Below are 17,880 nucleotides of genomic sequence, written 5' to 3'. Positions count from 1 at the left end.
GTTGGACTCAGGTGCGAGTCATTGACGGGAAGGACGTCCTCCCACGGCCCCATCCTCTCCCGCAATTTGTCGTTGAGAATGGCCTGCTGTACTGTGTCGCTCAGCGGAGGGGGGAGGAGAAGAAATTGCAGGTTGTACCCCGAGCCAAGACCCAAACCATCCTGGAGCCGTCGCATTCCCATCCCATGGCAGGTCAGGGCCGTTGCCAAAGTCTGCCCGCGGACACGAGCACATCCTGGTCATCGTCGATTACGCACCAGGAAGCAGTCCCCCTGTGTAAAGCCACCGCAAAGTCCATCGCCCAGGAGCTGTTTCTGCTGGCCAGCCGGGTTGGCCTCCCCTCGGCGATCCTGACTGACCAGGGAACGCTGTTCATGTCCCAGTTGATGGCGGATCTCTGCAGGTTGCTGCGGGTGAAGCAGTTGAGGACCACAGTCTACCACCCTCAAATGGACGGACTCGTGGAGAGATTCAATCAGACCCTCCAGCAAATGCTTAAACGGGAAGAGGAATCAGCGTCGCCCTGGTAACAAATGGCAAACACCTGCACATCCTCACTGCCGGCTGATCGGTCACATATATATATATATATATATATGTATATATATATATATATATAGGGGTGAGCGGTGCACAACCTAACACTGGGTTAATCGTAACACACGTGGTTCAAATATTCCCACCCACCCTAGCATAACCAAATTTACGGTATTTACTAGTTGCCATAGCAACACTATGCAGAGAAAAAAAGAGCGCCAAAATTCAAAAGCATTTTGAAGATATTGCTGAATATTTATTTTACCATAGTAAAAGTACATTTCTGGCTGAAGTAAACTTCCAATTTCAGTTTTTAGTATTCATTTAAAATTAGACAAAACTGCTATTATTTTAATCTCCAATTTGTTATTTATCAGTTTAGATGGTTTATTAATGCTTGGCAAACCAGCAGAAGAGACTAACCTGTTTTAAACTCACTCAGTCACGCAGATGGGGAACGTTGTAACACTGTGTTACAATGTGCCCCGCTGTTATTAAACTATGCTATTCTATGACATAAGCCATGCAATTTACCCTATTTACTTCTAAGGATTTTGATAAGAAACCACAAGAAACAGGTGAATAAAGGCTGACAATCAATGTTTAATGTTCAGATGTTATTATTTCAAGAAATGTAAAGCATTTTGGCTCGTTTATGTGTGTCGTGTTCTATGAGAGTTGTGTGTGGAGAGAGGGGATTGTTTTTCTGAATGTCTAAATGTGCTTCATTTATTTGTCCACATTGTTTTGAACTACTGTACAGCTGTGTGTTGCGATCAGGGCCGTTCAAAGCATTGTTGCGATGTGTTTGTCAAACTCCAAAATTAGATCATTTTTATTTAAAAAAAAAAAACGTCATTACTTCATTTGAAAAAGTTAACACATGTATTTTACTGACAAAATATTTTAGTTTGTTGTGTATATTTTTTTCATTCGATCAGATAACATTTTAACCTGTCATATGGTCTTGTTACAACGTGTCCCTCAGATGAAAAACATATACACTGTAAATATGAAACAAAGCGATATATTTGTACTAGACAAGTGTGAAAATAATGTGGATAAAAATTGTACTCTGAACCCCAAGTGGATTTACATAAACCGCGAAATTCAAAAATTGTTTGGTTGTGCCCCACTCTCCCCTATACACACACACAAACACACACAGAGTGCACTGTTTCTTCTGATATATTTGTTGCTATCTGAGTAATACACACATGAACTGTTGCTTATGAACATGCACACAAACGACTCACATTCCTAAAGTTGTCAACGTTTTAAGACAGGTTAATCTTGTTTTTACTTACCGACGCGGCAAACAACTTTTAAGCGGTTGGTAAACAATACGAACGATCTTCTTATGAATGCTTCTTCCTGTTTCAAAATAAATTGGAATGTGACATATTTGGACGTAGGCGTGGCTTGCGACATGACACTTGGATGTGGGCGGAGTTGGATGTCCACTAAATGCGGCAAAAGTAAACATAGGCTCTGTCCAAATTCAGAGTCTGTATCCTCCTTAGGATCCTTCCTACCCGGTTGAAGGAGGAGGGGTCCTCCTCCGACCGCAAAACCTGGAAGTAGGTATCTGTGAATTTGGACAGCCTTCCCTTCTTTCAGTTCCCTCCCTTACCCGTTGCTTATATGCTGTCGCCTAGCAACCGTGACAGCGCTAAGCAAAAAGACAACCGCTGTAAAAAAATATTTTTTTTGAAACGCCAGTTTTAAGTTTTTTTTAAACTTACATCGAAAAGCATATTCCTCTCCCACTCCGATACCGCTCGCTTCGTCCGCCATTATTTAAAAATTCTGGAAGCGCTCTGCCAAAAGGAATTATGGGATAGGTAGGACGGGAAAGGATCCACCAGTCCCATCCTTCCAATTCGGGGAAAAGGAGGACGTATTTGTTGGCCGCATTTGAAGAATCCTACGAATTTGGACAGCCTTCGTTGCGGCGCTGTGACGTCAAATGAGTGCTCCGAAAGGATGTAGACCCTGAATTTAGACAGACTGGCCATAATCCCAGAGAGGGGCGGGCGAGCAGAGCTCGAGCAGGGCCATGCCTTAAAATGATCTGAAATTTTGCAGAGCTGATTTTGACAAGGTAAAAGGGTGTTTTTTTTTTTTACACTACTATTGAGAATTTTTGACCAAAGTATATTAGAGACATTTCATTAAGACCCTAAAGAATCATATGAACTTGTGGAAAATGGGCATCCGATGACCCCTTTAATACGTAACGGGCCAAATCAATTTTCTCTAGCTTTTAACTGTCGTACTGTACTTAGAAGTTGTTCTGTGCAGATGTCATAGGATGTATGAAAAGTTTATTATAGATGGATGGATGCACTTTATTGGACTGTTGAACAGAAACACCCACCGCCATTATAAAGCTTGGATAATTTTTTTATGTAACTCCGATTCATCTGATAGAAGAAAGTCATATACATATAGGGTGCCGTGAGGGTGAGTAAATCATGGGCTAACTATCATTTTCGGTTGAACTAACCCTTTGAATATTCAAATAATAAAAATGATTATAGATTATAAAATAGGATTTAGTATTTTTTAAATATTTAAAATATCTCAGTAATAAGAAATGTGTAAATTCATTTCGTTTAGACAATAATATTTTGAGTGGCACCCCTATTTTAAAATGCAGAATCCAGGATATTCAAGTTTAACACTAGTGTTTGGGGACAGTTATGGTGACCAAAGGTACAGTACAGTCACACAAATTGGTAGCTTTGATTCAGCATCCTGCAAGTCATAACCAGTGTCCCACATGTCAGTTTATCTATATTATTTTTATTGACTAGCTTATGTTCAGTTCATCACAGAATCAAGTAGTCCAGAGTGCCTTTGGATGCCCTAGCCAAATTCTGCAAGAGGAATGACTGGCCTCCTTTGAATTACTACTTTACAAATTCCAGTTTTTGTTGACACTTGCCCACAGAAAGACACAGCTTTACACAGGATGACGTTAAAATGACTTTTTATTGTCTTTTAGATTTCTGTTCCATAGTGAAACATATGAAACATTTATAAAAATCAGCATTAAAAAAAGAAGTTCTAAACAGCCTTAAGCTGCTTTACAATATATTTAAGTGACCCCTGAAAAATAAAAGTTACCAGAAACACACTTAAAAAGTAACCAGTAACATACTGTCCCACCATGCAACTAATGAGTCCATTTCTGGGAAAGTTAAAAACCACTGCCCATCCCTTCAACAAACATCTAAAAAATAAACAATTGTTTTTGTACCAAACCAGAGCTGTGAATAAAAAAATCCCAGCACCACAACTGTAGTATTGAAGCTGTTTGATAGCATTTAACAAAATCCTACACAACTACACAAAGGGAATGTGCCTGAGCTATGGTATTCTTAAATACAAGCATTTTAGAAAAAAATAGTTTATAAAAACTTTATTCTTTACTACATTATTATTCCTTTCATCATTACTGCTTGGAATGTGGGTGTTTTTATTTAACCACACTGCAAATAGAAACCAAAAACTTTTAAACAGACTTACCAATCAGACTTACTTCCTACTTGTTTACAATCAGTAACTAAGAAAAGGAATTAAAAATACTGTAGAAACGCAAGCCATACCAGTGCTGGTTAATAAAGCATATGAACGACTACCCAAAATATACATTGCTAAAAATGATTTATTAATTGTCTTTACAGAACTGTACTTTTCTAAAAAACATCTGTCCCCCTTCAGCCTTTTGAGGCATGTTGACTCAACTCGACCCAATTGCTGTGTTTATATTCTTATATATCTGCACATTACTAAAATAGCTTTGATTTGCATAAACTGCACAGGAACGGCCTCAGGGCTACCAGAGCTTGTGCATACTTTCTACAAACAATAGTCTTTACAGAGCACACACTGAGTACAGTATAATCTACAGGCAAAATGAAAGGAACAGAGAAGTCAAGGGCATTAAAAAACAGTTTTTCAAGCACTAATTTGCTGATTTTCTATGACCTAACATGTTGACAACATGAAACTAATAGTTTGCATGCATGAGCTCTGAGGACTTGATTGATGGCTTTCTAAACCCTCTAACACTTTTAAGACTGTACAAGTAATGCATTGTTACTTGATATTTTGTGTTGTCATAACCTTACTCTCATGGAAGATTTTATGTGACGATGGGTTTTGGTTAATCTGAACAGATCCTCCGCCTAATCCAACGCTACCAAATGACCCTGCGGTGGATGTCATCCCCTTCTGAAAACCTCCTTGGCCCACACCTGATGGCCCTTTGCTCTCCATATAAAGGAAATTTTGAGATCCACCAGTGGAAACGCCCTGTTGGGTGGACCCCTGAATCAATTGACCCCCTTGTCCTTCAACAACCATCAGGCCCTGAGATCCAGCAACCCCTCTTTGAAGCGTCCCCTGAAGGACTTGACCGCTGCTGGCTCCCGCATCCACCAGGAGCAATTGTGATCCAGACAGGTTACTTGTGTGCAGCATCCCAGCCTGAGCAGGTGCACCCCTGTCCACAAGAACCATTCTCTCGCCGCGGGTCAGGGTATTCGTCGCTATGTTGCCGCCTTGGACTACAACTCCCTCGGTTACTGGGCCGCTGTTCAGCACGTACATGTTCTGTCCCATGGCGGGCCTTTCGGTGAGGAGTACTGTGCTGGGCTGGGGCTCGACCATGTAGTACATTGGCTGCGGTTGCATCAGGAGTGTTGGAGCGGGTTGGACATTCGCAATCACTGTGGGTCGGCTGTCGGTAACCACAACATTCTCCACACGAGTAGATGTGGCCGTGTTGGAAGCTAGATTCACTGGGTTTGTAGGTACTCTGCTAGTGACAATATTCCCCGAATTGATAACGTTGGTTGATGAAGACACCACGTCGGTACGGTTCACGATGGGTCTGGGAGCCGGAGGAAGAGGAGCGGGGGCAGGGGCTGGGATCTCAGGCTTTCTCCCTCCACATACGTCAGCAAGAGTAGTGAACTTGGGCCCGAGGTCATTGAGAAACTCTAGGTCATTGTTATCTTCGAGGATGCTGCAGCAGCCCACAGAGCCCACAGGAGAACCATTCCCTTCATAATCATACACCTTAGGTTCATTCTTAGCAAACCCATCCTCCATTGCACGGCTTTTCTGTAAAACACATAAAGCAATACATTTACATGTCCTCCACATGGATTGAACAGAGATGAAATGATAGAACAATAGATAAAAATAAAATGATAGATATAACAATAAAAAATAAAATAGATAGAATGATAGACTGCTAGAATGACTGAACAATAAAACGATAGATGACTGATAGAACAATAGATGAATAGATAAATGATAGACTACCTATCTATCGTTCTATCATCTAGATTGATATCTAGATGAAAAGAACAATAGATAGTTGGATCAATAGATCTATCATCTAGATAGATTCTATCTGTCTATCTTCTAACATCTACATATATAGATGAACAGAACAATAGATATCTAGATAAACAGAACAATAGATAAATAGATAGATAGATAATCATCTAGACAGACAGATATATAAATGAATATAACAACAGACAGAATCTATCTAGATGACAGACAGTCTATCTGTCTGTCTGTCTGTCTGTCTGTCTATCTATCTATCTATCTATCTATCTATCTATCTATCTATCTATCTATCTATCTATCATTCGTTCTATCAATTGTTCTATCATCTAGATACAATCTATTTATCTAGATGATAGAACAATATAACAATAAATAGAACAATAAATAAATGTATGATAGAATGATAGAATGATAGAACGATAGATAATAGAATAATGGACAGCATGATAAATTGATGAAAATAAAAATAAATGATAAAACAATACAGGACGAAACAGAACAACTCATCGATAGACTGATCAAAAAGATGCAAAATTAAACGACAGATCAATGATAAAAGTAATAAGAAAGTAATAGAACAATAAATGGTGGAAAAATATAGAGTAAAACTAGAATCATGAATAGAATTACAGAATTATACAGAATGATAAACAATACATGACAGAAGGATAGATGATAAAACAGTAGATATTGAGTAAAAAGATAGAAACATATCTGTTTATCTATCTATCTATCATTTTATCATCTAGATAGAATCTATTTATCTAGATGATAGAATGACTGAACGATAGATAGATAGATAGATAGATAGATAGATAGATAGATAGATAGATAGATAGATAGATAGATAGATAGATAGAGTATAAACTAATAAAATGCATAATTATTCAGACTGAATAAAGACATTAAATTAACTTTTTATACACACACGTAACCCTGTAGGTCTTTACTAACCTGTGAATAGTATTCTGCCAGGAACATATCAGACAAGGCCATTCCGTCAAAATCTCCAGCCATTTCTCTACCCCTAAAAGCCTCACTTCTCCTCATCGAGTCCATGTAGGACATTTCCATTTCATTGTAGCCACGGCCACCCATTGTGGATGAGGAGTCCAAGTATGCAGCTCCTCCGGCTCCTCCAGCTCCTATCATACGCATGCTATTCACTTCTCTTGACGAAAAATTCCTTACACCACCACCACCACCACCACCACCATCAACAAAAATATTGGCTGGTTCAACAGGAACAGGAACATCCTATAAGAGACAAAAAGGTTTGTTTCAATTAGCTTTAAGATAACAATAACATCTTAATTAAGTTTTGTTCCTAATAACATATATTGCAAATCTATCAAAAGTTCAGGAGTTCTTACCCTGTCCTCTCCCTGACCCTCGGTATGGTAGGATATGAGATGCTCTTTAGTGTCAAAGGGCATGTCTCTGAAAGCTCCTACCATCCCAGTAGCTCCACACTTACACATCAGCAACAAGAGTGGGATGACTGTAACAGAGGACAAATCCAGCAGTTATTTTCACTGAATTATAACTATCAACCATAATCTGTCTGTATTCTGCTTGATACGTAATTTAAAGCTAATAAAAGGTTGTTTGACTTTTTTGTACTTAGGACATGGAGTTAAGATGCTGGTGTGAAGTAAATGAACTCACGCAATAATGAAAGGAGTCCAAGGAAGAGTAGACCGATTCCAGCAGGTCCCAACCTAGATCCCCTCTTAAGCCCTCCGGCTCCTCCACTTATTCCACTTGTTCCACCTTCTCGGGCACAAGCCCCCTGTTCGCTACAGGTGCACACTTCCACTGGAATTTTATGAGGTTTTGGACATGACAACCCCTGCTGGTCCTTGACGTCCACCATCAGCTCGTATTGTCCCGGCCACAGCTTTTCAGAGGTTCTGAAGATGGCAGTGGTATCTGATAAGAAAAGAACAGAAGATCTCAACCACAGAGTTGGTAGTGACTTCTTACAACAGTTTTTAACATGTGGCTCAAGGCTACCCAATGACACACGGAGGTACTGTAGCAGTATTTTTTAAATATTAATGTTCAATGTAAAGTTGTGGGTCAAAAAAGCTTTTATGGTTGGCTCACACAGTTGTGTTCCCAACGGACACGTACCGTTTAAATACTCGACTGTCCATTTCCCCTTAGTTCCTTCTGGGACAACATTGAAGGTGAATGGAGCTCCATTGGGTGCTGCATCCTCATCCACTGCAGTGACTAAGATGGCATCCTTGCCAGTACAAAGTGTTGCGAGTTTGGTTGTCACAGTTGGGCAGTGGTCATTAAAATCCTCCACCTGGATGGCAACGGTGCCTGTTGCCGTCTTTGAAGGCAAGTCTATAAGAGAAAAGAAAAAATAATCTATAATGCATATAATACTATTATTATAATCCTATAATGACAACTGCCATGTCAAAAAGTAAAATAAAACAAAGCTTTTGCGCTACTTCAAAAAATGTTTACACATTAAAGAGAATGTAATGTAAATGAATTAGGTAAATCAAAATGCAGATGGTTAAGAATACAAACACTGACCAGTTTTCAGTAACTATTGTTGATTAATGTGAAGATGGCGCCATCTTCAGGACAGGTTATGTACTTGCAACGTTCATTATATGACACTATGTGGCACACTGGAAGTATGATAGCTCTACAACGTCTATTAAGTATATTTTCATATATTATGGCAGAGAGCAATAACCTGGTAACTTCAGGCACCAGTATAAAAATTAGAACAGCAGGATAAATAAAACAACAATGATAAAAGTTTTCCTTTTTCCCTGGAACCACTGTTATTTCAGTATCATTTATATTAGGGATGCACCGATCCGTATCGGCCGATCACTTGCGCGTTTTGTCAGTAAAGCCGGTTCTGTAATCAGCGGTAAATACCATCAGGTGCGTGATTTCACGTTGAGCCGTATATACTACACACAGCCGTTGTTCACTGACGAGCTGCGCACATTCACACTGATAATGAACATTGATTTGCGCAGCTCGTCGGTAAACAACGGCTGGGTGTAGTATATACGGCTCAACGTGAAATCACGCACCTGATGGCATTTACCGCTGATTACAGAACCGGCTTTACTGACAAAACGCGCAAGCATGATCGGCCGATTCGTATCGGTGCATCCCTAATTTGTATTTTAATTTTAATGTTTTTATTTAAAGAATAAGTTCACTTCCATAACAAAAATGTACAGATAATTTACTCACCCTCTTGTTATCCAAGATGATCATGTCTTTCTTTCTTCAGTCATAAAGAAATTATGTTTTTGAGGAAAACATTTTAGGATTTCTCTCCATTTAGTGGACTTCTATGGTCCCCACAAGTTTAAACTTCCAAAATGCAGTCTAAATGCAGCTTCAAAGAGCTAAGAATATTTTTTTCCAAAAATATTTACAATTAATTTACATTTTAACCTCAAATGCTCATCTTGTCTTGCTCTGCATGAACTCTGTGTATTACGGTTCATGACAGTTAGGATATGTCAAAAAACTCCCATCTCATTTCCTCCAACTTCAAAATCATCTTACATCGCTGCAGAAGTACCGATCAAGTGTTTACCTTGACCAAGTGAATGCAAAGAAGATCAAACGCCCTTTAAAAAAAGGTAAAACAGTGATGTAGGATAATTTTGAAGTTGGAGGAGAAAATGAGCTGGAAGTTTTTCGACCTACCCTAACTGTCTTGAACCGGAATACACAGAGTTCACACAGAGCTAGACAACACAAGCATTTGAGGTTAAAAAGTATATAAATTGTCTTTTTTTTTTTTAATAACTCTTCGTTTCGCTAAATAAGACCCTTGTTCTTTGCCTGGGATCGTTTATAGCTGCATTTAAACCGCATTTTAGAAGTTCCTGAAATGTTTTCCTCAAAAAAAAAATTCTTTACGACTGAAGTAAGAAAAACATGAGCATCTTTGGAAGACAAGGGGGTGAATAAAACTGGAAGTAAACTTCTCTTTTAAGAAACCTGCAGGGAACTTGCCTTGAGTTATGCTGTAAATCTTGGCGTAGTAGGTGCCGTTAACTAGATACTTGGACTCGCGGTCAGGAGCCTTGTTCATTGTGATGGCCCCAGTTGTCTCATCGATGGTCAGCCAGTTATCTGGGTCATATCCTTTAACATACCTATAAGAAAAGGGAACATAGTTCAGGTTTGTTTTTCATTGTTTTATATGCTGTTTTCCCTTAATTGTTGACAGAAGTTGTTCTACGTACTTTACGTTGGTAGCTTCCTTTCCTGTGTCTGTATCAGTGGCGGGGTATCTTGCAATGACCTCAGTTCTGCTAAAAGTCTTGCCTTCTGAAATGACGATGGCTTTTGTGAGGGGCGTGAACTTGGGTCCTTCTGGCTGGTTTTTCACCTTTATGTTCACATTGTATATCTGACTGCCTGTCATTGACCATGAACCACCTCCACCGCCGCCGCCGCCACCGCCGCCACCACCTCCGCCACCGCCTCCGCCGCCGCCACCTCCACCGCCACCGCCGCCGCCTCCACCTCCTCCGCCTCCTCCGCCTCCGCCATCACCGCTGCCTCCAAAGTTGATATTTATTCCTTGTTGTCCTCCACTTACAGAGGGGTGGAATGGAGCAGCGTTAATTACACCAATGCCAAGTTTCAAATCTTTGACATCCTCATAATCAACAGCCTGCAATGAAAACAGACATGAGATTAGGGCTGGGCGATAAATCGATAACAATAATTATCCTGATTTACTTTTCCTCAATAAAATGATAACAAGAATTCGTTAAATGTTCAATACAATGTCTAATCGCCAAAAGTGACACAAAACAGCTCTACTCATTTGAGCCGTGCCGCACGGACCATTTATCCTCTCGTTTCAAAGTTCAAATGGCAATCTTACTAGATGCGCTTACTCACTGATAAGTCTCAGTCACACAAGTACTGAATACTGACATTTTAATATCTCAAAAAAATCTTCTCACCACTATAGAACTAGAACTCACCACTAGAAATTGTAAAGGAAAAAAAACCAACAACAAATATCATTGCACACCTTGTCAAGCATAATGATTGCCTCATTGGTCTTTGTGTCAGTGAAAATGCTGAAGTATCCAGCCTCATTGCCTGATGCAATAAAGCACTTAGTCACCCAGTTGTCCGTGTCTTTAAGATCCAGGTCGCTTGCTTTGAGTCTCATCACCTCTACTTTCTCTGTATTTTCCTCAATACTAGCTTCAAACTATGGAGAAAGAAACAAGAAGTTGTGAAAAAAGGGGACTTCTTAAACAACATTCAAACTGTGTGGATGACTGGATGTAATCATAATGTAAATATTTTCTTACTGGGCCTTGCAATATAGGCGGATTATCGTTGACGTCATTGATCTTGATGGTAACTGTCCCTGTGGCAGCATTGCCACCTGGGGCTCCATTCAGGTCAGATGCTTTGACAAGCAGGATATACTGATCAATAGTCTGAAGAGAGAGATGGAGTGTGAATAAACAGATGGAATAATGTACATGTTGCTCAATGCGCTAAACAAAAGCAGTCATTGTGTCTTTTTATGTTTCTGCATTACTCATTTAAACTGAAACAATAGAGGAACATCTGGCACTGACACAATAAAGCTCATAAATGCTGTAAATGAAGTAGAGCCAATGCAAACACATGTAGCATGTTGGATATCAGAAATGCATTTGATACAGTGATGGTAAGATCTCACCTCTCTGTCCAGGTTAGGATTGGCAATAACGATTGTGCCTTCTCTGTTAATTGTGAACATTCTCTCCCCGGCTGGTTGCTGCTCAACAATCTCATACTTGATTTGAGAGTTTGGGTTTCCAATTTCATCAGCATCAAAGCAATTAATCTTCATCACAGATGTACCTGGATCAAAGAAGAGTTCACACGATAAATGAAGGGAAAAATCTTTTGAAAATATAAGTTTAAACACATGCAAGTTCTTAGAAATGCGCTCTTTGTATTCATATTAGCTTCATATGGTTTTAAAAACGTTATATACTGTTTACATATCAACTTAAGTAAAAAATATTTTGAATTATACACCACTGTGTATAATGAATAATTTTATACAGCAAAGATGCATTAAATTAACCAAAAGTCACAGTAAAGACATTTATAATTTTACAAAATATTTCTTTTTAAATTTCATCAAAAAATCCTGAGAAAAACAAAATGCATCACCATTTCCACAAAAATATTAGGCAGTACAATGTTTTCAATATTGATAATAATAAGAAATATCCAAAGCACCAAATCAGCATATTAGAATGCTTTCTAAAGGATCATGTGACACTGAAGACTGGAGTAAGGATGCTGAAAATTACCTTTGCATTAAAGAAATTAATTAGGTTTAAAAAACATATTAATATTCAAAACAGTTATTTTAAATCATAACAATATTTTCACTTCTATATTTTTGATCAAATAAATGCAGCCTTGGTGAGCATAGGAAACTTAAGAGACTTTCAAAAACATTTTACAATCTTATAGACTCAACTTATTTCAAAATTCTTTTTTAAAATATCTTACATTATTCATTCATAAATATCATTACATTTGATATGTAATGTGTTCAACATGAAATTTTGCAACTAACCTTGTATTACTAAATATTAATAAGTGCAGCTGATTTTTTTTTCTTTATAAGAATTAATTTCCTTTTAAATTCCTGTTAAATAATAATTAAAGATCCTGTAAAACTACTTCATAAAATGGAAATTATTTATAATACAGAAAACAGATTAACAGATCAATTAGAAGATCCAGAATAAAAAGTGTTGTTTTGAGTTAATGACCCAAACACAGAATTTTGAAAAATATCATAATCACCACCATTATGTTTATTCAACAGACATTAGTTTATTATATCCCTGTATCAACTGCAGGTCACATACCTTGTGGACTGAGCTCATCTATAGCCCCAGCAGTCATCTGACCGAAAACAGGCGGATTATCATTCTGATCCTTTACTTTTATTCTCAGCCCAATGTCATTTTCTGCAATCGTTCCATCTGTGAACGTAGCAACGCCTGAAAGCTGCAGAGGTATAGAAATACATTTACTGTAAGATCACCATGACTCATAATCAAGCGTAGGTGTTAAAGCCACCTTCATCATCGTTATCATGAATCATCATTGTCATCGTGGCACTTTCACTTACGTTGTATTGTGCGATGGACTCTCTGTCGAGGATCCCCGTTACCCTTACAAATCCATTTTCAGGATTCACAACAAATAAATTATACGGCTCCTGGTCTGCACCAATACCCTTCAGTGAGTACCTCACATTTTTCATTTTGACGTCTTCCTTATCCGAGCGAATCTAAATAAATCAAAAAACATTAAAACTCGAGCCACATTGATCTGACACATTAAGCATTGCAAATCTAAAAATTATATATCAACCTCCTCTGGATATCAAACAATTGATATACACATATACCAAGTGTACCGCAGACATCAGTTTTTATATACAAAGTTTGACTGACAAGAAACTAAAATTGCATTTTTCAAGGAATAGCTCTCCCAAAAATGAAAATTAGCTCTCAAAGATGTAGATGAGTTTGGAGATTTTAAGAAATTTTGCATTTTAGCATTAGAAATTTTGCAGTGAATGGGTGCCATCAGAATGAGAGTCCAAACAGCTGATAAAAATGTTACTCTAATCTACAACTAATCAACATGACTCCAGTCCACCAATGAATGTCTTGTGAAGTGAAAGGTTCATTGTTTGTAAAAAAACAAATCCATCATTAAGGTGTTTCAACTTTAAACTGTTGCTTCTGGCAAAAATACTATAATCCACAATTCATAATAATGCTTCCTCCAATATACAAGTTCAACACCTATTGTCCTCTCACATCAAAATCCACCAACATATTTGTTTAGAACCGTTTTGATCTGTGCATATTTCACTCCTGATTCAGAAGAGACCACTTTTCAATGGAGGCAGCAATATTATGGATAGAAAACTGTTAGAAGCAATGGCCTTCATTATTTAGTTTGAATAATGTGCATTAATTGTGGATTATTGTGATGTTTGTATTAGCTGTTTGGACTCTCATTCTGACGGCACCCATTCACTACAGAGGATTTAAATTTCTCCAAATTTCTAATGTTTCTAATGAAGAAACAAACTCATCTACATCTTGGATGGCCTGAGGGTAAGTAAACTGTCCGCATTTTTTTTACTAGCATAAACTATCTCTATAATTGCAATATGATTTGCATCTTGTTTTTCCCTTTTCAACTTCCTGGTGAAAAAGCTGATGCCTTGTGATTCATTTCCTGATTCATGCACATATGTACATTAGCATATCAATGCGTTTAACACAGAAAAAGTCTCACTCACTTTTGCAATGAATTCTCTCTTGGTGTAATCCACATTCTCCTCAAGGACTTGGGGAGGGACGATCCATTCTCTCTTCTGCCTGCGGAGGGCCGCAGAGTGCTCGAATTTGGCTTCAACCTCAAAGACATGCTGTGGGAAAACAGAAATGCACAACAACAATTTGTGAAGATGATCTGGTGAGAACGTTCTCATAAGCAGCACTTGTAAACGATACACTAGTGAGACAATAAAAATGATCGAAACTTCGTGGTCGCAACTTTTACGCATGCATAGTTTGACACTAAGCTCATCCTTATGTACGCAAACTAAATTAAAAAGATGGCATCATTTGTATGAAATGAGTTAAAAGTGATGTAATAATATAAACCTGAAAAGGCACAACCACAGAAAAAAAAAAACACTGCATAGAAGTCATTAATTTAATTCAGCAGAACTCTAATTAAAAAGATAAGATGAAGACTTGGCTAAAGTAAAATACATTCCATTTGAGTCAAGATCACCTTAATCAGACCACACACAACTAAGAAAAAGCTTACGCACACACAGTGGCAGAAAGGAAAGAAAACACTGCACTATCGCAAACAGAAAATGAAAGGTCTTAGTAAGGGGTTTTCTGAACTTTATTCCACAGTGAATTTCTGAATCACACTGCACAATGTTTCACTTAGTGTTTATGGTGATAATGGAGAAATTGTGCAGTATTTACATGAGGTTTGTTTAATGCATTAGGCTGTTTTACGTAAAGTGAAAACCCAAAGATTGTCATAACAGTATGTGGAAACAGAACAGACTAAAAATGTGATTTTAAACAGTGTGATTCACTTTCTCATACATACATGTATGAAACATGTTTGTTTATAATGTATGCAATAAATTAAAAACGAAAGCTAACAACCAAGACTGCCCTTTGCATATCTCTCCACTATAAAGTATTCCAGTTAAAATGATTTCCACTCATTCAGTAACCATTCTACACAACTGTTAGGTAAAAATCAAACTCATCTTCCTAAGAATTTAAGTCATTATTATTAAGAAACGTCAATCATCACTGTGCCAGGGGGTGGAGATTTCAACACTCAACACTGAATTAGAATAGAATAGGCTATACAGCCTTATACTTGCAGATCCAGCTTGACTGCTGTAGTTTGTCTGTGTATTCTAGACAGAGCTTGTTCTAAAAACTTTCCTACAGAATACCTCAACTGCTACTACTATATTACTATTACTATAGTACAGTTATTATGGTAATAAGATAATAAGATAGTTAGGGATCTAAATTTATATACATTATATTTACCTGCTAATAAACCATTAACAGTGGTTGCTAATTTCGTATCATTATGTATAGTAGCCTAACTTATAAAAACTGGGGGCTACACTAAACATGTTTTAACTCACTAAAAGCTTACATTGTTGTCTTTGCTGGTTAAAATCAAAGTGACAACCTTTTTATTCACTGCTTTAAATTAATAACTGATTAAAAACGCAAACCGAATCTCTCAAAACCTGTTTTTGCATGTTTAGTTGACATGGTAAATTTCTGTCAAGGGTTGGACAATTGAGGCGATTGCCTCCGGCATTTTAAGGGTTAAAGACAATGCAAGACTTTTACCTACATTAACTTTATAAACATAAATGTTTAAGCTTTACACATCGAAAGTATTATAAACAAACACTGCTAAACAAACAAAAGCAGTTTCGGTTTTATAAGAGACGCATTGCGATCGTTTCGGGTTACAAAAAGACAGTTTGCTATACATAAGAAAGACTAAAATGAAGTAGCCTAACTCAAGGTGGATATCTATCGATTTAGATGTTAAAAAACGACAAACTTACCGATAATCCGAAACACAGCAGAAACGCAACAGCGGGCGAAATACGCCGGGCCATGGCCGGAGGAACACACGATATTTCCTGATCACCTGAGATCGGCTGCTGTCATCGACCAACCGCTTATGGAAAAGTTTTGAATAGATCCCGCTACGGAAGATGTGCGTCCTGTCGCTGTTTGATGCGCGATAATGAGAACGAGATCGTTCAGGAGCGCTTTAGAGAAACTCCGTATTCATTGTTTCTCCCACACCCTTACCTTGCGGGTTAAAAGGAGGACCAACGTCACAGATGGGTGTGTGTGTGTGTTGAGTGTGAGAGTGTGTGCATGAGAGAGAGAGTGAGTTCCACAGAAAGAAAGGGGTGTGGAATATATAATTTTCAAAATTATTCCATGTATCATAAAGGGTGGCAAGTGTTCTCACCTAGAAGTATTAATATATCTCCACGGAACCCATCCTTAACCCTTTATGTGGTGTATTATGAGTAACAATACTTAAATCATGTGGAAAAAAAGTATTCATTTTAAATATATATGAATATAAACTACTATAAAATATAACAGTTAACTAATATAAAATAAAAAAATAATGATTAAATGTCAAAACAAAGATGTGCCATCTTCAGCTAAATGATTTTAACGTTTGTTGGAACTATAGCTATGCATTAAAAAGCAACAGATAAATTGAATTGAATTGAATTGAATTGAATATACTTTATTAATCCCTTGGGAAGATCCCTCAGGGAAATTCAGGTACCAGTAGCAATACACACCGACACTAAGAGCAAAATTAAATAGAAGAAAAATAAATAAATAAATAAATAAAAATAAAATATAAGACTAAAGTAAAAAAAACAACAACAACAAACAAAAAAACAGGGTTTTAGGTTGACTGTTTCATACTGACAGGCGAATTAAACTTTTAGATTAAATGTAGAAAAGTTGAAAAGTTAGGGGTTTACTGTATTTATGTATCGCTGTATAAAAACTGTATAAAAAATAATTTATCAAACCTCAAATAAATGTAAATAAATAAGTAAACACATGGTATACACTATATAACATTTGTTAACGAAGAAGTAAAAGAAAGGCCAAGAATACATCCGCATGCGGAAAGTTAAGCAAATGAATGCATAAAATTAAAATAATAATAAATAATAAATAAATAAATAATCTATCTATCTATCTATCTATCTATCTATCTATCTATCTATCTATCTATCTATCTATCTATCTATCTATCTGTCTATCTGTCTATCTGTCTGTCTGTCTGTCTGTCTATCTATACACACACACACATACATATATGTATTATTTTATATACTAAATAATCTTTAAAAACACAGTATCTATATACTTTTTTCAGTGTTACTTTTAACTATATATATATATATTTTTTTTTCATATTAAAATATTTGTAAAATTGCATAGTATATTTTAAAGTCGCACAGTTTTCACATACAGTATGTTCATGAGAAAAAGGCAGGTTTTTGCAAATGACCCACCTGTATGTTATTCTCTTACTCATTGAAGTGTGATGTTGTTAACTCACATGAATGTTTTCACACCATCAGTTTTATGCTTGTTTAACAGAAATAATACATTCGAAAATCATTCTAAGAGCATTCACATAATGCTTTTTTTTTAATCACACAAAGGCTTTGAGCAATTATAGTGTAGTTTTCCTAAAAATCTATTGTGCTGACCCAAAGATTACCTTTACTAGCAGACCAGAAGCAATGCTTTTTGAGATGCTCTTCTTAGG

At 37.2% G+C, this 17,880-nt stretch overlaps 1 protein-coding gene across 1 annotated transcript; it reads right to left on the bottom strand.

The window, feature by feature from the left end:
• Nucleotides 1-3,515: 3,515 nt before the first annotated feature.
• On the bottom strand, nt 3,516-16,365 carry dsg2.1 (desmoglein 2, tandem duplicate 1). Its single transcript, XM_073816380.1, has 15 exons — nt 16,121-16,365; nt 14,285-14,413; nt 13,094-13,255; nt 12,828-12,969; nt 11,633-11,796; nt 11,253-11,384; nt 10,964-11,149; nt 10,477-10,594; nt 10,161-10,437; nt 9,928-10,070; nt 8,047-8,268; nt 7,579-7,842; nt 7,284-7,411; nt 6,865-7,167; nt 3,516-5,673 (listed from the first exon to the last, which is right to left on the bottom strand). The coding sequence occupies exons 1-15, from the start codon at nt 16,172-16,174 to the stop codon at nt 4,645-4,647; spliced, it is 3,453 nt and encodes a 1,150-aa protein (XP_073672481.1). The 5' UTR covers nt 16,175-16,365; the 3' UTR covers nt 3,516-4,644.
• Nucleotides 16,366-17,880: the final 1,515 nt, after the last annotated feature.

The sequence above is a fragment of the Garra rufa genome, chromosome 13 (assembly GCF_049309525.1).
Source record: "Garra rufa chromosome 13, GarRuf1.0, whole genome shotgun sequence".
NCBI lineage: Eukaryota > Metazoa > Chordata > Actinopteri > Cypriniformes > Cyprinidae > Garra > Garra rufa.
This window is presented reverse-complemented; position numbering and strand designations above follow the sequence as displayed.

What these genes read in the sequence shown, in the direction of transcription:
- dsg2.1 (XM_073816380.1), bottom strand. Translation starts at nt 16,174, where the DNA reads ATGGCCCGGCGTATTTCGCCCGCTGTTGCGTTTCTGCTGTGTTTCGGA. An exon ending in TGCTGTGTTTCGGATTATCG is followed by an intron (nt 14,414 to 16,120) that starts GTAAGTTTGTCG and finishes GTTTTCCCACAG; the next exon opens with CATGTCTTTGAGGTTGAAGC. An exon ending in CGCCTATATTGCAAGGCCCA is followed by an intron (nt 11,150 to 11,252) that starts GTAAGAAAATAT and finishes CTTTCTCCATAG; the next exon opens with TTTGAAGCTAGTATTGAGGA.